Source organism: Sinocyclocheilus grahami, unplaced genomic scaffold (genome assembly GCF_001515645.1).
Source record: "Sinocyclocheilus grahami isolate Dianchi unplaced genomic scaffold, SAMN03320097.WGS_v1.1 scaffold11.1, whole genome shotgun sequence".
In the NCBI taxonomy this organism is placed as follows: Eukaryota; Metazoa; Chordata; class Actinopteri; order Cypriniformes; family Cyprinidae; genus Sinocyclocheilus; species Sinocyclocheilus grahami.
The window spans coordinates 1363565-1389645 of record NW_015505190.1 but is presented as its reverse complement, the minus strand read 5'-3'; the positions used below and the strand labels follow the sequence as shown (position 1 = coordinate 1389645).

Below are 26081 nucleotides of genomic sequence, written 5' to 3'. Positions count from 1 at the left end.
CGGTGCAAATCCCGACCTAATAGGCTCTTTTGAAATAAAGCAAGAACTTGACAGCTAGTGATCAACCCGCATTTTCATTGTATGGAAAAGATTTGACATTTTGATAATGATCCTTTTTGTGTTCCACCAGAAAAAAGGGCATATGAGCTTGGAGCGACGTGAGAGTGGGTAGATGATGATGGAATCTATTCGATTGAATTGACCACATTTAGATTGCTGCAGCGTTTTAGATAAACACTTTGCTTCTTAATTATCAATGAACTGAATGATGTTTAATTGTATGTTCATTTTCCATTACCTTTAATGTTATCTAACGCTCACTTAAACACCAATAATTTAATAACACTGATAAATGTCACCTTTTGCAGATCTCAAAATCTCAATGTTGTTGTGAGGATTAATTCACTTTTAGCATTTATTTATTTGTTTGTTTGTTTATTTATTCATCCATCTAGTATAGCTTTTTAATGTCAGCCATTTACAGATAATTATTCATAGCATTAATAATTATGATCTTTTCAGTGTCCTGAATTTAATATTATGCAGCTTCTAAGTCACTTATCAATCAATTTGTGAAATTTGAGTAGGTTAACTTAATACAGCCAGATGTTCTTGAATTGACCAAATTTAGACTGCCACCCTATTCGAATGGTAATTGTTTCTGATGGGGACGTCTGTTAAAAATAAATGTACATGTTTCCTTAGTGATAAAACTCCATGCAATTGGATGATGATTTACTCTCCATGGAGGGGTGAGTTCTGTGATGCTACAAACCTGCATGTTTAACATGACTAATAGGAAAGTAACTATTAATTCATTTAAATATCATTTTAGTAATAGGAAAATTGATGCACTATGGTTAATGTTAGTGTTATGGTTAACACTATGTGTTTCTTGCATTTTACCTCACAAAATGATTTATGTCATTTTAAAAATGTGGAAATTAGCAGAAACGAGTTACGCAACCTCTTATTTACAGAAGGGAAATTTGACTACTTGGTAACATGATTACTCACTGTAAGCCCTAATTTATATGAATAATAACTTGTATAACTCATTAGATGAAGGTCGAAATAGGAAGGGCAAGATGAAGAAGCAAAGGAGAGTTACGGCAAGTGGAAAACTCAGAGAACAGACATCTTGTAGAAAGAAGGGAAGAGAGGAGAGTGGTAAAACAAGAGCCTGAAGTTGAGAGGGAATTGTTAATACAACCATTAAAATGTGCAGAACATTGGGGAGGAAGGAAACGGCAGTATGACAATGAGGAGAACCGGACGAATGAGCAAAAATACAGACTCTTTAGGGACACAGAAAGGCAAGAATGAAGGAAGGAGATATGACAGTGGCTTTATGGAGGATAACCTCAAATTCACTCAGGGACTTTTGTAGTTAAAGAGAACCTGTATTCAAGAGGAACCTCAAGGAAACCTGAGATTGGCCGTTTTATGGTGTAATTGCTGTTTTTCCCAGAGTATGTGCACTTATAACTCAGCAAGGACATTGTTGCTCCTGTTCTCGGTGACTCACTACCTCAGGTTGATATGACAGTCTGTCAATACTTCAGACTTCTCTTGCTGTTTTCCTATGCCTTTTAATAACATCACATCTGGGGTGCTAGGCCACATTGTCAGCAGGAGCAGAAGTCCTCAGTCTAATTCAAACCTGAAATAAATACATGTTCTGATGTAAAATAAATAAGAACTATTTAAGGATGCACAATACATTGGTTATCTGTTATTCAATTATAAAATCTGCAATTAATTGGTCATAACATGAAAGTAAAAATCAGCTTCTTGATATAGAATAGAATTTGTATGTCTAATCAATTTATTTGCATAGCGCTTTTCAAAATACAGTTTCTAAGCAGCTTTACAGAAAATCGTGATGTAAATGTTTAGAATATCTTAATATATTTATGCCTTATAGTTGCTTTTAGTAGATTACATCTGGGTGATAATATAGTTTTGCGACAATACAAGCAAACAAGTAGTTGAGATTTGCTCAGTATATATCGCCATACGTGAGTATACTATGTGTGTACTTTTTATAACTTCCCTAAAATATTTAAGATTCTACACTATTTCTAGGTTACTAATCAAAAAAATTAGTGACTTTTGTTCCGAAACTCCTTTGTACAGACTGTCAGATGCTCATCCAGTGAAGCAGAATATGTGCTTTAGATAATTCTGGAAAACATGATCATCAGGTTTTAAACAAACTTGTGGAGTTCATGCAGCCTGAGTGCTGCTGTCATTAAAGCGAAAGGGGGTCATACAGTATAAATACTTAGACATTCTGAAAGTCGTTAAATTAAATTTTCAATTCAATGTTTCATTCAAACTGTTATGCTGATAATATAATTTGTAATGGAATAAAACTATTAAATTAGAAAAAAGCTAAACAGAAGCAATTTCAGTGGTCTCAGACATTTGAAGCCTGCTGTATATTCATAATCTCAGCAACAAAAAGCCATTCTCTGCACCAGCATGTGTGTATGTGTGTGAGTGAGAGAGATAAAGAATGGGTCTTAAGCCTTGGCAGAATATGCTGTTATGTAATTCTCACCAATAAAGGATTTTTTTCTCTAGCAGTTGAATGTAAGATGCTGTTGGGGATAGGAGCCAGGTTGACAGGATGAGTGTGTGTTTGCGAGGAATTGTGGCAGTCTGGATTTCTGCGCTGGCCATAGGCTAACTCTGGTGTAATTGCCCTGTAAATTTTCCGTAAGCCCTCTTTGTTATGGCCGACTGTAAATGACTCTGCAGTGCTTTGAAACAGTGTGTCAGGAATAGGGTTGCAAAGGGGTGGAACATTTCCAGTAAATTTCTGGAAACCTTCCAAAAATCCCTGGAAGATTCCAAAACATCCTGGAAAGTTTCCAAAATTTCTGAAATGTTTCCGAAATTTACAGGAAATTTTCCACCTTTTTGCAACCCTAGTCAGGAACACACGGGGGTCTCCGCTCTGCTCCCAAAACAAACAAATGTCCACACACACACACACACACACACACACATCATGAAACCAAGGATATCAGGGACAGGATAACCTGAAGGCTAAGGTCTAGAGAAATAAATGGATGGATGAAGGGAAAAAAAGAGAGGGATGAAATAGAGTGAGGAGAGAATGATATGACTGAAATATGGTGATAGAAAAGAGCAGTGTAAAACATGAAGGTCAAAAGAAAGAGAGTGCAGCGGTTATGGTGAGGGGAAGAGATAAGGGAGAACAGGAGCAAGAAATCACAGATGGAGCGATGGAACAGGGAATAAACATCATGAACAGACAATGAACGAGTGAAGAAAGCTTTGAAGCTTCTGGGCACACTGAAATGATCTTAGATCAGTAAATACTTGTAAGAAAATAACCAAAGATTTTCATTGGCTTCCTTTTTTTGTAAAGGAATAGTTTACCAAAAATGAAAATTCTGTTATCCTTATGTTATTCCAAGCCGGCATGACTTACTCTCTACTGTGATACATGAAATAATAATATTTTGAAGATCCCTTTAAGTCAAAGCTTAGCAAAATAGTATAAAAAAATGGGTATTTGAGTTTGTTCTATTAAAATGATCAGTTAGTTACTTGTATCACTTCATGGCTATCTTTTCTCATAGGAGATATGATGAATCACTTAATATTGCACATTTAAAGCAATGGAAATAGAGGAAACAATTAGCATTGATACATCGTTTGAAACAGTAACTTTTCGTTAATGTTGTTGTTTTGGGCTTTTACTGACACCTAGTGGTGTGGATGTATCAAATTTGATTCTAAAAGTAAAATTGTCCATTAACAGTGAGGTTACAGGACTAAATTGAGTATTATTCATCTGGTTATGTGATCACAAATTGGTGTAATGGTAAACCTGCACCATATAAAATAAAACTTATTTTATAGGCGACTGAAATATCTGGAGTATATATCTTAAAAAAGTCTATTCAGTTCTTTGTGTTAAACTATTTAATGAGGGGAAAATTTACTGCATGAACCTTCAATCTAAATAGCCAGTTATTACAATGATGTCAGATTTTAAGTCACGGCAGTTTGACATTTCCAGTTCAGTCAAGACATTTACTTAAAATAATTAGTTATGATAATTAAGTAAATGCATTCAGGAAAGCCATTTGCATGTTCTTCATTATTTTTTAAGTTCAACGAACTCTTCATTTTGTACCGTGCAGCTTTAGATTAAGGATACGGATGAGAGAGAATATATGAAGGCAAGATCATGGATGTAATTAGACGAGTGGAACAAAGAGACAAGAGATGGATGTTCAGTCCATTTTCTCCTATCTTTGTTTTTTGCATGTCCTTTTCACTCCCTCCTTCCCTTTTTCCCTCCGCTCCTCCTCTCCCGCTCTCTCTCGCCCGCCCGGACAAAGCAGGATGATTATACTGTGAGTCTGAGCTGCAGAACAAATCACATTTCTGAAGGAGAGAGATGGAAATAAACAGGCCCCTTGCCGGAGAGATAGCAAAGAGAGAGCAGGAGAAACACGAAAGAGATGATGAGGAATCCATGGTGGGGAGATAAAGAGGAGGAAAGTTAAGGAAATGTAAAGTAGAAGAGACACGGAGGGAAAGTTAGGGAAGGTTGCAAGGAGAAAACCAGAGGAAGCAAGTGACGGATGAAGCCGGTTACAGAGGAAAAGGGAGCTTAGTGTGAGGGTGAAGGGGCTGAAGACAAGAAAAACGAGGGGAAAACGAAGGAAAGAGACGGGGTTTGATGTTAAGGAGGAGGTGGGGGAGTCTGTGTAGGAAGGGAATGAGATTAGCGAGGAAAAGCATGCGGTAGGAGAGGGAATTATGAGTTTTAGAGAGGAGCAGAAAGCGGAGAAAAGAAAAGAACAAAGAAAAGAAGGGCAGGGGATAGAAATATGCCGGATTGAAGAAAAGACAAGGTGCTGAGGGAGATGGAACTGGGAAAGACCAGGAATAAGAGCGCGACAGATTGAGATAAAAAAGAAGAGAGGAGATTTGCAAGGGATTATGATTTATTTATGGTGTGGATGTTTTTTTAACCACGTATGATTGGCAGAGAGCGAGATTCTTCGGAGAGATAGTTTTAATTTTAGACCACAGAGTGAAAGAAAGAGATATATAAAGATAGCAGCAGGGAATCTTAGTCCGTCAGCTTTTCAGCCAAAGCTGCTCGCTCACTGATTACCTGAGACATCAGGTTAGGTGATGTCTGGGATCTTCAGGTTGGCTGGAAAAATAAAACAAAAAAGTGATGAGTGACTCATGAGTTCTGAAGTTATCAGGTGCTCACAGAGCGAAGCAGAAAGACTGAATTGAAATTGGATTAAAGGAAAGAATCAAAGGATGTCTTAATGTCTCAACAGCTCTAGTATTGTTAAACTTTGACATGGATCTCTTAGGATGTCCTTATCTGCCTGGTTGTCTGCTCATTCATTTGAGAGTTAAATGTGTGTATGTGTGTGTGTATGACTACGTTCTGTGTGTGAGGGCATCTGGTGGTTCCACTGTACGCTGTAATTCAGCTAGTTAATCTCAAGCAGGGTGGTTGCTCATATGCCTGCTCTGTATCTGGCCTTCTACCAAGTCACTAAATTGAACTCGCCTCCATAATTCACGGCTGCTTTCTTAGTAGGGAAAGAGAGGGAAAGATGCCCTACCTTAAAGGAACAGTGCATCCCAAACTGAAGATTTTGTCATATTTTACTCACTCTCATGTTGGAAGTTATTGGGGTTCAAAGCTGCTGTTTTGGATCCCATTGACTTTCAATGAATGAACAAAAACAGTTCAGATGTTGTTTATATATATATATATATATATAAAAAAAAAAAAAATATATATATATATATATATATATATATAATAATATTTGTGTGTGTGTGTGTGGGTGTTCTGCAGAAGAAAGTATAGGTTTGATGCAGGTTTGGTTTTTGGGTGAACTGTTCCTTTAAGAAGGGGTCTATCTGTAACTTGTTTTTATAATTAAAAAACAAGTTTGTTACTGTACAAATCTAAATCAATAACTGTCCACATGTATTCTGTTAACAAATATACTTATTAAAACTTTTAATATCCATAATAGTGAACTGTGGAAATAAATTCACAGTTCACTATTATCCAACGAGAAACACAATTGCATTTCAGCCCAAAAATTTTCAGATGGCATAAACCTCACAAATGTTGATGTTCAGATAAAAAGTCAATATTGATCTTTCAGTTTATGGTCAAGCATGTAAACTTTCCCCATCTTACTCTACTGTTGAACTGCCATGATTTATTAATTTATTTACTTACTCTATTTATATAGTCTCTATTATTTATATTTCTCTATGATTTATATAACTGTATCATTTATATTTCATATTTATATCATATTTACATATAAAGTCATTATTTATTCAGTAACTCATTGTTTATTTATTTGCTCATTCTACCTATCTTTCTTCAGGAAAAGGATTTGTACGGATTGTGTGTATTGATACATCGCCCTCATCTGGCCAAATTATGAAGTTCTCCTCCACATCCCACCACCACCACCGCCGCCAGCCAACTTTATTTATTAGCTTCTCCTAGCATCAGTACGCCAGCCTGTTATCGATCTCTTCACTTTCACACCTAATCCAATTGTGAGCATATGTGTATTTTATTATGGTTTGATTGTAATAGGGTCAAGATGAATCCATCTGCAGTTTCTTGTTGTTTTCGCCCTGCCGTCGTTGCTCATAAACTCCCGTGCCCACGATGCAGATACGACCGCAAACAACTATAATGCAAGTTGTAGCAGACTCGACTGGCCCCTCCGCTATTTTCCTGGCAGCTGCGAATGCGTCTCAAACCCGCAGCTTTTTTCTCCTGCCCCGTGCCTCCCTCTACATCTCGCTCGGTGTCTTTCCTAGCATCAGTAGCCTACACTGGCCTGTTATCGATCTCTTCACTTTCACACCTAATCCAATTGTGAGCATGTTGTATATTTTATTATGGTTTGATTCTAATAGGGTCAAGATGAACCCATCTGCGGTTTCTTGTTGTTTTCGCCCTGCCGTCGTTGCTCATAAACTCCCGTGCCCACGATGCAGATACGACCGCAAACAACTATAATGCAAGTTGTAGCAGACTCGACTGGCCCCTCCGCTATTTTCCTGGCAGCTGCGAATGCGTCTCAAACCCGCAGCTTTTTTCTCCTGCCCCGTGCCTCCCTCTACATCTCGCTCGGTGTCTTTCCACCCCCGTCAGCGAGTTGGCGGGTTTCTCGAATGCCGTATTGGCGTCACGGCACGATCCACTCCCTCCGTGCCATTTGTTTTCCCCTTCGCGTCCCTTGATTTCGGTCATTTACATGAAGAGGAGACAGCTGGCATGCATCAGAGTGCATTTAACGGATGCTCAATTAGCCGTGTTTTGTTTGACTTCTCAATCAAACACATTTAGCTACTTTTGTTGGGAATTTGGCCACACTTGTTTGAGTTCTGTTTGGTTTGAATTAGGTTTTTAATTGCCTCCCATGCATTCACAGACATTCTCTTGATGTATAGTGCTGTTGGAACAATTAGGAGCCATTAAAACAATGGCGGCCAAGTCTGCGGATGCCCGAGTGCTGAGTAATAACAGTCATTAGAATAATAATTGGGATAGCAATGGCGGTGCCGATTGTCATGATATGAATCACAATATTGATGCGGAGGACAGAAATAATAATGGCTACAATTACAATGGCAATTGTACAAAATTTCAGGACGTCCTCAGTCACCGTCTCTCATTTTCTTCTCTGTTCTCGCCTCTTGATTTCAGCTCAATACCTCACCTGTCAATGTTTTATTAACCCGCTCTCCCTCCACGCTGAATTTAAGACAAGGGTACTCTGAGATGGATAGAGCCTGACAGGATTAAATTTAAATGAAGCCAGACGAGCGGGCCAACGAGTGACGGAGGATGCCGACTAGCGCCTTTATAGACTCTCCTTTATTTCCCTCCTGAACTTTCTCTTTTGTCGCTTTTCAGCAAAAACGCCATAATAATCCTAATTGTTCCTCTAAGAGATGTTTTGCCTCTGGTCTATAACCAAGATGTCCTCATGAAATGTTTGGAGGACATCTTCACTTCAACTTTTAACTTTGAAATGAAAAAAGTTACTCTAGTTTTGTTATTTGTACACTACCAATGGTGCAATAATGGATAAACATGCATTGCAGAAGAAAGTCATGAAAAGTCATAAGTTTTCACCAAAATGTCATCTCAAATGATGTCAAATGAATCTTCTCATACTAATAAATATTGAAATGATTTACAGTTATTTCACTTTTTATCTTATGTTATGAATAATGTCCAAACAAGTTCAATTAATATTTTTAATATGGATTTTCATATTCCGGTTTCGGCTTAAGGTAAACAATAAAATCTATACATAGAAGGCTTTTGAAAAGTAGGAAAAATAAAATAAATGCACAAATAAATTATGAATTCATGGGAAAAAGTTTCCAAGACAGTTTTAATATGACCGTCATATAAAAAAAAAGTGGTAAACAAGTGCAAAACTTTACTAGTGGCAAACAGTTGTAATTTGTGTAAAAATAATCTCACAATAAAAATTTGAAATGATGTATGATTATTTCACTTTTTTTAGCTTATGATAATTAAAATGATATTAGAATAAATGTAAATAATTAGATGAATTTTCATAGTCTATAAAATAATAAACATCTATACTGTACATAAAAGGCTTTTGAAAAGTAGCAAAATAAAATAAATGCATAAATAAATGAGAAATTAGTGAGGAAAAGTTTCCAAGACAGTTCAGATCTGGAAAAAATCTAATAAATACAGAAACAAATTAGAAATTTGTGAGAAAGTTTTCAAGGCAGTTTTAATGTGATCTTTATATAACAAGAAGACGAAAAAAATATAATTTAGCAGTCTTTTAAAGGCACAATATGTAATTTTCGCCGCTAGAGGGCGCATATTCAAAATAAACAAATAGACAAAGGTGTAGTTAGATGACGCCGTGACTGAGTGTGGAATCATGGGAGTTATCATCTTCATCCCCACAACCGATGCAATCCGACGGGACTCGGGCAGAAATCATGTTCATGGATGAGCTAATGATTTATTAATGTAGTAGAATGAAGCAGGGTGAGGCTGAAAGCTGTCGAAGCGAAACGAGGCCGCTGAACGAGCGTGACACACAGCCCGAAAGCAGCGGAGCTTTTATTATGCCATACTTTAGCGCTTCCGCTTCTTCTGGTCGTGCGTATTGTGGGGAAAAAAATCAGCACTGTTTTATCATACTAGATACGTTTGAACGTTCTGTTATAATGCTACTCTGTGCGGTCGTCACCTGTCTAATAAAATGCACAACATATTAAAGCGTCTTTGGTGTTTCCATGTTTTCTACAAAACAAAAGAAATCGAGGGTGTATGACGTCATTGGCAGGCGACAGAATGACACTATAAACACGGTCCGTGTCACTATTAAAATTGCTTATTTCTCTGGATTTAAACATTCTTCGAAACATTTGGGATAATGTAAGTACACAAGTCAGCAAAATATATAACACTGTTCTAGTGGTTTTTGGATATTTTAATAAAAAAAAATTCTTACATATTGTGCCTTTAACTATAACAAAAACTTATAATAAAAATCAGCCCTTGGACCATAAGTGCCTATAGATGACGAAACACTCTTCACATTCTCCACATTATTATTATGTTATAGTATGAAATATCTCACCTACACAATACTCCATCAACTGTTTCAAGCTATATACAGACTTCCTGTCATACAGCATGTCTGTAACATGTCAGTCTGAGCATGTCAGATATCTTGTCCTAGCTAGGTGAGTGGAGCAATGGAGGAGACAGGTCTCAGCGAATCAGCAAATGTGACAGTTTTACCCTAGTGATCTCCTGTGATGTCATCAGATCGAGTCTGTTCTGCTGAAGAACGTGGTGCCTTGGTGTCAGGGTTGCGAATCAGTACAGTCCACCAGAGACAGGCTCTCCACGAAGACCACGGATAATGATGTGCTGAAGGTTCCAGCAGCATGCTTGCACGGGCCAGCGGTGACGACCTCGTGTTCAGCTCCTCTATATCCTGCTAAAATAAACATCAACAATACATGAGCGTCACCCAGAACATGCAGTAGATGTTACCCTCAACTAGATTTAGCAGTGAAAGTGCCATTAGATGTCCTGTGTTCCCTGCGTATGACTGATCCAAGTTCATTCCCAAAAAAGAGCCGTCATTACCGGCGCTTTCATGAGGTGGATGTCAGATCGAGCAGATGTGTGTCAGCCCACAGTAATGGATAAAGATAACGATGCTATTGGTCTTACCAGCACTTAATTAGGACCCTTTCTTTCTAGTCTCTGTCTATCTGTCAGTCTCTCATTATTTTCCTTTTTTCACTTGCTCTGTCTCTCCTCTTCTGCATAGTTCACACTTCTAAGCACAAAGGTAGTTACGTGAGTGTGGTGTTAATTGGTCACGGAGGTATTTCTATCTTCAAAATTGCTCAGTGTGCCATCTTGTCTCCTTCTGTCCATCAAAATATCTTTATAAATGATTCCTTTCAGTAAATGAGAGTTGTGCGTTAACTCTGTCACCCCTCTGTGTTTCAGCGTGGGGGCAGGCTGTGCAGGCTGAGAACGTGACCGTGCTGGAGGGGGGGACGGCACAGATCTCCTGTCGTCTCCAGAACTACGATGGCTCGATCGTGGTCATCCAGAACCCACGCAGACAAACGCTATTCTTCAATGGAACACGAGGTGACCGCTTCACTGGCAGTCGTTAGCGGATCTTTTTAAAAGCCCATAAAAAGAACATCATTTTAATTGTTCAAAGAAAGTTGTTTTGGCATAATTATTTTAATATGCTTGCTCACATTACGTTAGGTTATCTAGAAGACTTACACAGGAACAATTAGTGGGATATTTTATTTTATTTTAGCAACATACTGTAAACATTTTGGGGAAGTCGTGGCCTAATGGTTAGAGAATCGGACTCGTAACCCAAAGGTTGTGGGTTCGAGTCTCGTACCGGCAGGGATTGTAGGTGGGGGGAGTGAATGTACAGCTCTCTCTTCCTCCTTCAATACCACGACTGAGGTGCCCTTGAGCAACCCCCAACTGCTCCCCGGGCGCCGCAGCATAAATGGCTGCCCACTGCTCCGGGTGTGTGTTCACGGTTTGTGTGTTCACTGCTGTGTGTATGCACTTTGGATGGGTAAATGCAGAGCACTAATTCCAAGTATGGGTCACCATACCTGGCCACATGTCACATGTCATGTCACAACAGTAAAACTAAAATCTTTAACTTTAACTTTAACAACTTTATTTCTCATAATTGCGACTATACGTTTCATACAACTTAATTCTCAGAATTGCAACTTTGTATCTCACAATCTTGTGATTGTGAGTTTGTCACTTTATACATCACAATTTTGACTACTTGCAATTGTGTTATATTTCACAGTAAGATTTTCTTAAATTAAACTTAGTATAAAATTGTATTGCATTATACAATGCTTAACGGATCATTAATCTTATAGTTAGACTGTTAAAAAAAAAATCTGTAGATTTTACAAAGTAATTTTGGCAGCTGTGGTTGCCAGAATAATTTGTTAAAAAAATTAAAAAAAAACTTTAAACAAATTCACAGAACAAACTTTAAAATTTCCAGTATAAAACTGTAATTTACAAACAAGAAAATTTGAATGTAAACCAGTAAATTCTACAATGCACACTGCTACTAAAATCTGTTTTATACTTTCAAATGTGGAGTGTGACGCAAGAATTCTGTAAATACCAGTTTACAGTTTTTGACTGTAAATTATACATTGATTTGTTCTTTTTACTTCTAAAAACGTTTTACTTCTAAATTTCTGTACAATTAATAGCATTTTACTGTAAAAAACATTCAATGTCTGGTTAGATCTTTTACACTTTTCCCTGTATATAGTAAAGGAACTCACTGTTAACATATTAACTTCTTTTTTTAAATTTAAATTAAAAAAATTTTTTATAAATTTTTACAATATTTTACTGTTAAAATTACATTCTTTTTTTGCATTTTGATTTGACTTTATATGCTCCAATATGACTACTTCTCATAAGTGACTTCATTTTGCTATATAGACTTTAATTCTTATAATTAAAATGGTAACTTACTGAGAGTTGCAAATTTATATCTCACAATATGGCTTTATATCTTGTAATTGCAACTTTGTTTCTTGTATGTCTTGTGAAATGGACTTTTCTGTAATTGATTCCCCTTTTATTGCCACTTGATCTTAATTAACTTGCCTGGTTAAATAAAGGTTAAATATTTCACAAAGTGACTTTTTCTCAAAATGCAATGCATGTCACAGTGTTGACATTTTTTTTTTTTAGAAACTATAACTGTCTCACAATGTGACATTATATATCTCTCATAATGTGACATAATTTTCTCATTTTAAACTTAATATCATAAGTAATAAAACAACAAACCTTTATACACTCTCAGAAAGAAAAGTTTCAAAAGCTATCACTGGGACGGTATACCTTAGTACCTTATTTACTCCTGAAGTGTGCATTTTAGTACCTTTTAAGGTGCATATTAATACCTGAAGTGTACATATTAGTACCTTTTGAAAAGCTACCGCCCCAGTGACAGCCTTTTTTCTGAGAGTGTAGCGTCTGCAAAGCATCATTTAAAGTTTGACAATGATCTTATTAAAGTTCTTCCCCATTTTTATTACATTGCAGCTGCTGGGTTTTTTAAGCAAAAGTACTATAATTAATTTATTGAGCACTCCCTCTTTGACATTGAGTTCATCAGACACATTCCATATCCATTAATGGTTCTCTTGTAGCACTGGTAAGTGGTAAATATGTTAAACACAACCTCTGTGTCCGTGCTAGCAGTGGAGCAGTCTCTTTTCATGCTGGTTAGCTTTTATCATCTTTGGAATATATTTAAACTGGCGCCATCAGTCTTTCTGAAATCCTTTTTAACTGATTACACCTTATTTCAATTTCTTTTTAAAGATCCTTTTATGTAATAACCTTTGTTTTTTCCATCGCAGCCATCACTATCGCTTACATTTGAAATCCCTTTAAGTGATGACTCTCTGTCACCCTCGTTTTACATGATATGCAATGTGTTTTCATCCTTGCCTTTGTAACCCTTGCCTCAGCAAAGGACTCAGAAAGCATACGTAATTCAGTGAAAAAAGGGAATGGAGAAAAAGAATGAAATTGGTAGAACCAGAAACGACCACAAAAGCTAAAAGCTGAATTAGTATCCGTGATCTCTGCTTTTATAAGTGCACATAATTGGGCCATTTTGTAGGAGCTAAATCACCTCTTCTGAGCCATTCACACCACTATTTTCAGACACACTTTTTGCTAACAATCTTTAGGCTTTTAATATCGGTGGATTCTCATGACAGCTCCAGGCTGCTCTTACTGCTTGAGTGCCCTGATCTAAATGTACAGAGAAACACAAATGAAAACCTCTGCTTGCTAACTAATGAATCCCGATAACAGTCTTTTAGCAGGCAGCAGGGCGTAAATATCCCTCAGCAGTCATGTATACAATAGCCTATCAGCATGCGCCCTTTCCATGAGATTCCTTCAGATTGGCCAGATCTGTGAGGTATGTAAATGAGGCGTGACTAAAGGTGACACCGGCCTGGACAATGCATTGACATTTCCCTGCCATTTAGCATGAGCGAAAGCATTTATCTCCTTTAGTGAGGCTCTTTTACTCCTGTCGCGTGAAACATGAATCGAGTGAGAAGATACATGTCACGAAAAAGAGCTTACTCACCTATTCAGTTTATCACTTATTTGTTCACTAACTCGCTCATTCATTCAAAATATCACTGTTTCACTTATTCAATATATAACTAACTCTTTCATTTAGTTGTTTGTCACTGACTATTCATTTTATCAATTCACATACTCAGTGTATCACTCACTTGCTCAGTGCAACACACCGACTCTTTTGATTTGTTCATGCATTTAATCATTTATTCACTAACTTGCACATTCATTAAAAGTATCACTGTTTCACTTACTAAATGTATAACTCCCATTTACTCAGTTGCTCGCTCACTTGATTGATTCATATAGTGATTCACTTGCATCACTATCACTCACTAAGTGTAACAGATTCAATGATTGATTGATTGATTGATTCATTCATTCATCCATTCACTATCTTGCTCATTTGTTCACTGTACTGTATCTCATTCACCAACTCACTTACCTTACTCACTTACTTAGTGATTCACTTAGTGTATCACCATCGCTAACTCAGTGTAACACACAGAATCATTGATTCAATCATTCATTCAGTAAATTTATCACTTTTTCACTTACCCGATATATAACAGTAATTCACTTACCTGCTTTATTTATTTGGTGATTCACTTACTCAATATATCACTATCCCTCACTCAGTGTAACACACTGAATCACTGATTCAATTATTTATTAATTCACTACATTGTTCCTTCAATGTATCAATTCTTTAATTGACTTTGGTGTACAATTTCACTCATTCAGTTGTTTGCTCAGTGATTTATTTAATAATTCACTTACTCATTGTATCACTCACTCAATGTAACATTCGGAATCATTGATTCAATCAACGTTTATTCAATGTATCACTCTTTTTCTCAATGTATAATTCGCATTCACTCATTCAGTTGCTCTTTCACAGACTGATTTATTTAGTGATTCACTTATCGTTACACTGATTTAATTGATTTAATCATTGGTTCATACAATCACTCACTCATTCATTCATTCATTCATTCACTAAGTCGCTCGTTCGTTCAATGTATCACTCATTAAATCAATAAACAACTCATTCACTGATTCACTTGCTCATTCACTGACTGATTCATTTTACTCAATGTATCACTATCATTCCCTTAATATAACACTGAATCATTGATTGATTCACTCACTCGTTCATTCATTCAAACATTAATTGGTTCATTCACTCATTTGCTCACTTATTCAGTTTCCAACATGACACACAGATAAATGCAGCCAGGTGTTGAAAAATGTCTGGGTTCCCTCAGAGCAGTAATCATCTTATGGATCCAGTGCGGCGTGCTGCTATCTGAGAGTGTGCTGATGGCAAAGGGTCGCATCTCCAGAGCACAGTCGGCCACAGACAAAAAGCATTAAAGGGAAGTAGGGAGAAAAGGGGTATTTAGTGCAGGTCAATACTCAATACAAAACGGTTTGTGTGAATCTTGTCCCAAAAAGGTCCATCCAGCCTTTGTAACCAGCATCATTATTTGTTATTATTATTATTTTCTGACAATTGATTATTCTCTCACCTTGGTTTCAAAGCGAAAATCATTTTCAACACTAGTTCTCGATGCTTCTGTTTTCTGCTTCCCCTCAGTATTTATGTGTTGTTCTGTGTCAGCTGTTCTGTGAGAGATGCTAGTTAAAAACCCTCGTCTGTTGTTTTCTTCTCCTTTTCATCTTCTCCTTTTTATGTTGCTCCATTCTTTTGATCTTTATTGTGTGATTTTTCTTGTTTGAGTTGGAGTTAATTGAAACTATGACTTGCAAATAACAAACTACTACTAATTAAAAGTAGTTAAGCTACAAGATTCCCTTTTGATTGTAGCTAGCAACTCTAAAAGCCAATACACTAACTGCTTTGTTACTTAAAAGGTAATACTATTTTATTTTACTATCAAGTTACTTACAAAACTCGAAAGATAAAGTGGTATTTATAGGCCTATGTCTTACACAATCAGGATCTACAAAACCTTTTTTTTTCTGACAACTAAACAATTGAAAACAGTAATAACAGCAGTATTTAGGCATGGATGAACATGGAGTCGGCCAAAAAATTGTTTATGAAAAAAAAACTTTTATGCTCACCAAGGTTGCATTTATTGAATTAAAAATACAATGAAAACAGTAATAATGTGAAATAATATTACCAGTTAAAATTTCCATTTTCTGTCTCAGTATATTTTAAAATGTAATTTATTCCTGTGATGACAAAGCTGAATTTTCAGCATCCATTTCTCCAGGCTTCAGTCTCACATGATTCTTCAGAAATCATTCTAATATAAACATATCATGCCTTACTGTTACTTTTGATCAATTTAATGCATCCTCATTGGAACAACAGTATTAATTTCTTTAAAAAAATTTTTTTGAATGGTAGTGGAGTTAAGTTAGTAGCGTTTGTATGGCTCTTTTTCTTTTCACAGAGCCATTTTGTTACTTCAAGTTAGTGTGAATTGCCAACCACAGCCCATTTTACTTACGTAATGGGCTTGACTTGATTTTAATCATTGTGAAAAGAAGGCGATATAAACCAGAATGAAACAAAACTCGAAAAAGGATTGCTAAAACAATGCCTAAATGCCTATTTGGACGTCAGCGGAAAAGAGAAGTCATTTCAGAGAAGGAGAAAGTCATTCCATTTTGATTTAAAATTAAAAAGAGACATTTTCTTCATTGCAATAACATGCACCACTGAAATTGCTCAAAATAAGACTACAAGGATGCATATAGAAAGCAAACAGGTTCAATTTTAATTTAATTTTAACTTGCGTATCCTGTGGTTCCTTTATCCTTACTTATCCCTTCTCTCTCCCTCTCTTCCAGCACTGAAAGACGACCGTTTTCAGATGGTTCTTTTCACGCCGCGCCTGGTGCGGATCACGTTGACTAATGTAAGTGTATCTGACGAGGGTGGCTTCTTCTGCCAGCTCTACACCGATGACACACACCACCAAGTGGCTACGCTGTCGGTGGTGGTGCCCCCAGAGGTGCCTATGGTGGAGGTGAAGACAGAGGCAGTGGAGGGTGGAGAGGTGGAACTCACATGTGTGTCCCCGCGGAGCAAACCACCAGCCACCCTGCGCTGGGTCCGAGATCGCCGAGAAATCGCAGGTGAGTTTAATTTAAATGTCACAATTATTGTAATTTCACATTCAGTGCAGCCACATTTATATACGATGCATGCACTTACAAATATGAAAGACACATAAGCACATATACAAACACAAAAGTGTCAGCTTTTCTTAAAAATCCTTCACATGTGTGCATATTTGCTTTGTCTCTTTGTCAGACTCTTCATGGTAAATGTCATGCATTTCGACTAATCTCTCTGACAGCCAGGAAGATACGCTTTGCTCCTCTCCCCCATGTGTTTGCTCATTGGCACATTTTCCCCTCTATTGCTTTGTCACTCTATCGAATTTCAAATGCGTCTGTCCATCTGGGTCCCTTTGGATGTGTGCAGAAGAACGTTTTTTTGTCACATACACTCCCACACACACAGAACTGGATCCAGGTGCGGCCCCAATCTGTGCCTTTTTTTTTTTTTCGGTTAACTTTACCTCTCATTTTCCTGCTTTCTCGCCGCTCTTTTTCTCACTGCCATCATATTTTCTCTATCTTTTTGTTTCAGCTTTTCTTTTTTGGGCTCCAAGAAGGGAAAAAACATGGAGAAAGAAAATAACAAAGACACAGAGACAGGAAAAAAAAGAGGCAGGAAAGTGCAGGGTGAGATTGTAGGCTTGGCACTCTATCAATGATGGCACTCTACAAAGTCGTGAGCGCAAGTGTCTGTCTGTCTGCGACAGATTCAGTACAGCGGGGCTCAGTTTGAATTTAGTCTTCTGAGTCTGCCGCTGTTTCGCTTCAGTGAAAATAATTTAAATGTCTGCCTGATCAAGGATATTTAAGCAATATCACACATGTAAGAGTTATATAAGCAAGTTTATGTCAAGTACTGTGTTTAGGACCAAATTTTCTGTTAATTCACCAAGTAGCACACAGGCTGACAGCCGGTCTGGAAAAATGGCACAACTCCAAAATACTGCTCGCATATTCTGGTCTGGAACGCCACTAACACAGACAAGTAGAGTGACACAAACATTAAAACCTGGCCTGTGCTGTAACACCAGTGCTGTATTCATGTCATTGTATTGTTAGATGGTACCTCTGAGATTGGATTATAAGGTTCAGTTTGTTAACATTAGTCGGAACACTTACAGGGACCAATTCTCACTAGTAACTAGTTGCTCATTAGCATGCCTGTTATTAACATATTGGCTGTTTATTAGTACTTATAAAAGCACATATTCTGCATGACCATATTCTAGATCCCTAATCCTACCCAATACCTAAACTTATTAATAAGCAGCAAATTAGGAGTTTGTTGAGGCAAAAGTCATAGCTAATGGTTTGTTAATAGCAAGATTTGGAAAATTAAGTGTGATCACATTAGTTAATTATAGTGCTGTCAAACGATTAATCACGATTAATTGCATTCAAAATAAAAGTTTTTCTTTACACAATATATCTATGTGTACTGTGTATATGTATAAATAAATACACACACATACAGTATATATTTTGAAAATATTTACATGTATATTTATATTCATATAATTTATATTATATATAAATATATTTAATATATAAACGTAACATTTTTCTTAAATATATACATGCATGGGTATGTATTTATATATACATAATAAATATACACATTATGCACACATATACTATGTAAACAAAAACTTTTATTTTGGATGCGATTAATCGCGATTAATCGTTTGACAGCACTAGTTAATTACTAACAATACGGTACTTTTACAGCATTTATAAAAAAAAATGTAAAGGCTTATTTAAATTTTTTTTAAAGGCTGCGTTTATTTGATAAAAAATACAGTAAAACATGTAATATTATTAACTATTATTATTATTTAAAAAAATCTTACTGACCCCAAACTTTAAACAGTAGTGTACACTTTTAAAGGGATAGGTCACCCAAAAATGAAAATTCTGTTATTAATTACTCACCCTCATGATGTTCCAAACCTTCGTTCATCTTCGGAACATGAATTAAGATGTTTTTGATGCATTCCGGCTCTCTGACCCTCCCATAGACAGCAATAATCCCAACATGATCAAGGCTCAGAAACAGGCATGGCGCCAGAATTTTTTCTCTACCGGTGCTAAGGGGGGGCTAGACCAATATGTGGGGGTGCTAAGAAATAAATGATATTGATGACGTCAGAGTTACTTCATAAAGAAATGGGGCTAAACCGGGGCTATTAAAAATTCTGATGGAGCTATAGCCCCCCTAGCCCCGGTGTAGCGCTGTCACTGCTCAGAAACGTAGCAAGGACATTGTCAAAATAATACATTTGACATCAGTGGTTCAACTGTAATGCTATAAAGCTACGAGAGTACTTTTGTGGGCAAAGAAAACAAAAATAACGACTTTATTCAACAATTCATCTCCTCTGCGTCACCCTATGGCGCCATTTTGGAGAGTATCACATACGTAAATAACATATGTACGCGGATACGTTGTTTATGTTCAGATCAAAGTGTAAATAACATAAACAACGTATTGTTTACTTAAGGATCCTTGCTGTCTATGGGAGAGTCAGCTCTCGAAATACATCAAAAATATCTTAATTTGTGTTCCGAAGATGAATGAAGGTCTTACGGGTTTGGAACGACATTAGGGTGAGTAATTAATGACAGAATTTTGTATGTTGAAACATGTATGTTGCAATAAACAATGCTTTATTTTTTAAATATCATCAAACTAAATATTGCTTAATCATGAATAATGATCAAACATTATTTACCAATAAACTATTCTAGGTTTATAAATTAATATTAATCTAGATGCATGTTGTGAAAGCCTGCTGCAGTGGTTATGCATCACCCTGGTTTCCCTGACAAAAACCCAGTAAGATTTTTCAATTGACTTTTGGATTATTGCAGAAAATAAACTATGTGACGAACAAAAGTTTATGATTCATACATTTATATATAATTTATAATTTATCATCACGACAACTTTTATGAATTTTAAAGCCTAAATACAATCGCCAAAATGTACGTAGGCTATAAACGATATAAAACGGCTATACATTTTGCCACCTGTTAGCACCTGCCTTTTTCAAGACAAGTAAAAGCTATAAAAAAACCACAAGTAGATATTACTGGTGTATTTTATGTTGTAGAATAAAATGTGAAAATACCTTGAGCTCACGTTACTGTCACGGTCGGTGGTAGTGTGAGGAGCACGGAACTAGGAGACCATGAGTACGAAACAAAGGGATTTATTCTTGTCACAGGGAAATCACACGTAGCACGAGGAGAAGACTTCAACATACAATTCCAGACAAGGGAGAACTGAATGGGCTAGAACTAAATAGATAACGAGGGGCAGACAGGTGATGGGGATAACTAATAACAAGAAACAGGTGATACTAATAATGTGAAAAGGAACTGGAAGGACCAAATAAGGAAAACAGGAACTCAACGAGAACATACACGTGACAGATCGCCCCCCTCCCAGACGGCGGACGCCCTGGAGACTGGTGCAGGACTGGAACTGGGCCGAGACAAGGAGAGCCTCCAGGGTGGATCAGGAAGCCATGGCGGAGCAGGCAGTTTGGGTTGCAATGGCGGAGCCGGGGGCTCGGGAGGCCATGGCGGATCAGGGGGCTCGGGAGGTCATGGCGGAGCCGGAGGCTCGGGAGGCCATGGCAGATCAGGGGGCTCGGGAGGCCATGGCGGAGCCGGGGACTCGGGAACCCTCCATGGGCTATACTCGGGATCCGGAGCCCTCCCTGGGCTTAACGGGGAAACAGGAGCCCTCCCTGGGCTTAACGGGAAATCAGGAGCCCTTCCTGGGCTTAACGGAGAATCAGGAGCCCTCCATGGGCTACACTCGGGAACAGGAGCCCTTCCTGGGCTGAACTGGGGATCCGGAGCCCTCCGTGGGCTATACTCGGGAACAGGAGCCCTTCCTGGGCTGAACTGGGGATCCGGAGCCCTCCGTGGGCTATACTCGGGAACAGGAGCCCTTCCTGGGCTGAACTGGGGATCAGGATAGCGCTGCCGTGGTGTTGGCACTGGAGGGTGCTCTGGAGGAGCAGGCACAGCAAAGCGCTTTCGAGGAGCCGGCACCGGGGGACGGCTCTGGAAGGCGCTTACGAGGAGCGGGCACTGGGGCCGGAACTGACACTGGGCCCACATTAACGTCTGGCGGGCTTGCCACATTAACATGCGGTGGGCTTGCCTGAGGAACGGCCGGCTTACTTGATTCGGGAACGGCCGGTAGATGGGTCCCGGATCGGGATCGGAAGCTCTCCAGACACCGGATGTCTCCCTCCTTCCAGCCGAGGTTGGTGGTGTCTGGGAGCTCCACGGGACGATGGTAGGTTATCCTGATCCGGAACAGCGGCAGGAGGGTTTCTCCCTCGAGGGAGCTGGCGAGGGTGAGCGGCACGAACGCCTTCGTGTAGAGAATCGGGTCGGGGTTCACCTGAGTCACGGCGATTATCATCGCTCGTTCCTCCATTTGGACGGGGAGAAACGAACGGGAAAACAAAACAAAAACACTTTTCAAAAAACGAAAAACAAACACGGGTAGAAGGGGTGCCGCTTATTGTCACTTTGGGGTCTGGAATTCTGTCACGGTCGGTGGTAGTGTGAGGAGCGCGGAACTAGGAGACCAGGAGTACGAAACAAAGGGATTTATTCTTGTCACAGGGAATCACACGTAGCACGACGAGCAGACATCAACATACAATTCCAGACGAGGGAGAACTGAACGGGCTAGAACTAAATAGGGTAGATGAGGAGGGGCAGACAGGTGATGGTGATAACTAATAACAAGGAACAGGTGATACTAATAATGTGAAAAGGAACTGGAAGGACCAAATAAGGAAAACAGGAACTCAACGGGAACATACACATGACAGTTACAGACCTATTTTAGGCATTTAACCTAAAACCCATTAACCCCATTGACTTTGTTATGATGGAACTGGAAATGCGAAACTCTTTTCCAGATTTTTGCCTCCATAAATGTTATCCCCATGTTTTTTTTTAGTTCATGATACCTAATATACTAACTACAGTTAATAAATGAGTCGGTAACACTTTAAATTAGGGAACACATATTACCTCCATATTTTCCCTCAATAAACTCCTAATTTGCTGCTCATTAATAGTTAGTAAGTTTATGCATCGGGTCGGATTAAGGGTTCTAGAATGCGGTCATGCAGAATAATGCATTAATATGTGCCTAATAAACAGCCAATATTCTAGTAATACGCATGCTAATAAGCTACTAGTTAATAGTGAGAACTGGCCTTTAAAATAAAGTGTTACCAATGAGTCTTATTGTACATTGTTGTTTTAGAATCTTCTCTTAGCTGTTCACGTCTTGAAGAAACATGAGAGCTGTCCAAGAGCTGTTCGTGACTCAGAAATGATTTGTTTCTATGGCAAAGCTCATAACACCAGAAAGGATCGGTTTGTGGCTTTGTTGTCGGTCACAGCAGAATATGCTCCTTCAAAACAAAACACTTTGTATATGAGTATAAAATTACATATCAAACAGAAAAATGTATTGATTTGTTTTAAGCCACTGCCATTTTGGTTGTTTTTATATGAAGTCGCAATGGGCAAGTGATTGGTGCTTTCTGTAAAATACAAGTTTGACAAAGACCGAAGAATAGTTTTACAAGTTAGAAACCCATAATCTTCATAAATCTGCTAACTCTGTTCGACCTCACGCTCTATCGACCTACACTTCCCTCTGTCTGTTTCATCACCCCATTACTGCCCTTCACTCGCCCCTTGTCATTTCATTTTTCATCATCAAATTAAAACTTAATAGTCTCAGAAGGATAATAGAGCCTGCTCTGTGGTTGTGAAATCGATGTGTGTAAGGTGCATTGCTCAGCGCATCAGATTCATACTGTTTGAAGTAATCAGGGCGAGCGCGCAATCCTTTGTACGAAAGATTTGCAAATAATGTCTGGCTGAAATGTGAACACACTGTTAAAAATTTGAGCGAACTGACTTGTTCCTCTCTTTTCGTTCAGGTGTGATCTCTCAGCAGGAGAACGGCAAGACTGTGAGTGTTTCCAACACTATCCGTATCCCCGTGGAGAGGAAAGATAACGGAGCGGCGCTGAGCTGTGAGGCGTCTCACCCGGCACTCGTGGGGCAGAAACGAGTTCGTCACTACAGCCTAGATGTTCACTGTGAGCCAACAATGCCATCACGTTTCTATGACTACCGCCATATTAGACTGATTAACGGTTGTTATTAGCTCTCTGAAGCCCCATCTGTTTAAACATGTTCACTTGGCAAGCCTCTAACAAGGTTTGTTTGTTTGTGTTACATCTTGCCTGGTATGATAAAGGACGAGAAGACAACAGTATCCCATTACACATCACACCACAGTATTAACAGAAACACTTGAGATGTGATACTGTGGAAGGATTTCAACCAATAAAAATATCTAATATTAACTTTACACAAGGACTTCTCTCATAAAGTTGCTGTAAAAATTGGAAGGGCTTTACTCTATAAAAAGACAATCGAGTTCAAATAAAATTTAGTGTATTGCTGTTTTTACCCACAGCTAGTTTAAATCAGACACCTGCTAAAAATGAGTTGAAGCACTTGTTCTATTATAAAACCTGGTGAGCTGCAGCTGTAGGCAGCATTTTAAGAGCATTTTTATGCAAAATTATTATTATAAATAGTTCATTCAATACACAACCATTCAAAAGTTTGACGTTGGGAAGCTTTATTTTTAAGTTTTTGAAAGAAGCATAAGCCTCACCCAGGCTGTATTTATTTGGTCAAAAATACAATAAAACAGTAATAATGTAAAATATTATTACAATTTAAAATGTTAATTTTTTTACAAACCCGATTCCAAAAAAGTTGGGACACTACAAATTGTGAATAAAAACAGAATGCAATGATGTGGAAGTTTCAAATTTCAATATTTTATTCAGAATACAACATAGATGACATATCAAATGTTTAAACTGAGAAAATTTATCATTTTAAGGGAAAAATAAGTTGATTTTAAATTTCATGGCATCAACACATCTCAAAAAAGTTGGGACAAGGCCATGTTTACCACTGTGTGGCATCCCCTCTTCTTTTTATAACAGTCTGCAAACGTCTGGGGACTGAGGAGACAAGTTGCTCAAGTTTAAGAATAGGAATGTTGTCCCATTCTTGTCTAATACAAGCTTCTAGTTGCTCAACTGTCTTAGGTCTTCTTTATCGCATCTTCCTCTTTATGATGCGCCAAATGTTTTCTATGGGTGAAAGATCTGGACTGCAGGCTGGCCATTTCAGTACCCAGATCCTTCTCTTTCAACATTTGATATGTTATCTATATTCTATGGTGAATAAAATATAAGTTTATGAGATTTGTAAATTATTCCATTCCTTTTTTACTCACAATTTGTACAGTGTCCCAACTTTTTTGGAATTGGGTTTGTATATATTTACTATTGCAATGGACCCACTTTATATTAACTGTCTTTAACTACAGTTTACTTAATTTTGAAATAACCATTTGATACGTTTATTGTGTACATAAATGTTTTTTTCATTGTACGGTACTTATATTTAAAAGTGTCACCTGTAATTACATCTGTAATTAATTTCTGTTGTTACATCTGTAATTACTCTACCCCTATACCTTAACCCACACATAAACCTAACCATAGCACCAGATCTTTCCCTAAACTCCATATCCCACATGAGTACCAGCAAAAGTGATCTATTTAAATGATTATTTTATTGAAATAAAACGTTCAAAATGTATTTCATTTTAAAATTTCTGTCACTTACTGTAATTTTTGATCAATTTAATGCATCCTTTCTGAATAAATATATTATTTTCTTACAAAGAAATAAAAATTTACTTACAGTAGCCCAAGCCTTTGAATGATAAAAATGTATAAAATAAATAATATAAAAATATAAATACATATAAAAATGGTCTAAAATAATAAATAGATCATGATTAAATTTATAATATTTTAAAAAATAAGTGTTCAGACAATTAAGTGTTTAAGAAAAAAATATTGTGCTCGTATGTGTGTTTATTTTTTATAATTATTATAATGTTATAATTATTATAATGTCATTTGCACTGGCTGTATTAAAATCACCTGTGAGTCCAGAGCAACATTCAGTTATGCATTCAAGTATTTGTTCCAAAGCAATAATTTCCATTTTAGTCTGGATACTGCATTTGAAGACAGTATGTGTTCACTAGACTTTGTGACAGAGCTCTTTACCTGTTTTATTCCCTCTCTCTATCCTTCTCTTATTTATCCTTATCTCTGCAGTTGCTCCTACGGTGAAAATCATTCCCCCTCAGGGCATCCTCCGAGAGGGAGACTCCCTCAGTCTCACCTGCTCCGTTACCGGCAACCCACTGTGAGTGTACATGAGCATGTGTGTTTTTCTTTGGAAATGTATCTGTCAGGTTGCGTGTGGGAGATTTTGATGGATGTGAAAGCGCGTGTGAAGTTCTGTTTCTACATGTGCTTTAAAAACGAATTATCTGAACTGGTCCCACAAGAACAGCTTTCATCTTCTAACACTCTAAAATGCTTAAAGAGGATCATCTCAATCCAGCTCCAATAAAGTATAACTGCTCAGAACAAAGATGATCTCTTCTCCTACAAGAGGGAGAAGAGCCTTGATTCCGTCCTCTGTTCCTCCTCCCATCTCTGTCTCTCTCTCATTACTTCACCTTCAATTTCAATTTCAAAGTACACAGTAAAAGCAGTGACTGGAAAACTAAAATAAAAATGTATTGTATAATCATTATTTTCCAACAATTACTGCCACCTTTATTTATTTATAAAAAATAAAAAATAAGTGTTTTAATAAATATAAGTAGCAGTCAAGACTGAAGTCATAAAACAGTATACAATAAAATTAAATGGAATAAAATAATGTTATAGTGTATTATTAGTTTTATTACAAGTAATGCCATTTTTTATTTATTTATAAAATAACACTATATAATAAAATAAAACAAGAAAAAATAAATTATTGTACATTATAATTTGTATTACACTTGCAACCTTTATTTATTCATAAATAATATAAAATAGAAATAGAACAGAAATAGAGACAAAGAAAAAAGAAAATAGAATAGAAGTAGCAGTAAAGACTGAAGTCATAATACGAAATGTTGTAGTGTATTGTTAGTTTTATTACAGTTAATGCCATTATTTATTTATTTATTTAT

At 37.4% G+C, this 26081-nt stretch overlaps 1 protein-coding gene across 3 annotated transcripts in view; it reads left to right on the top strand.

The window, feature by feature from the left end:
* The window catches only part of LOC107595194 (cell adhesion molecule 4), a 167974-nt gene that overhangs the window by 115629 nt on the left and 26264 nt on the right, over window positions 1-26081 (top strand). For all 3 annotated transcript variants that reach the window (XM_016285548.1, XM_016285556.1, XM_016285541.1), the window contains exons 2-5: window positions 10598-10744; window positions 16616-16903; window positions 22885-23046; window positions 25168-25258. In XM_016285548.1, coding sequence (XP_016141034.1) covers window positions 10598-10744; window positions 16616-16903; window positions 22885-23046; window positions 25168-25258 — 688 coding nt within the window. The remainder of the gene's footprint in view (window positions 1-10597; window positions 10745-16615; window positions 16904-22884; window positions 23047-25167; window positions 25259-26081) is intronic.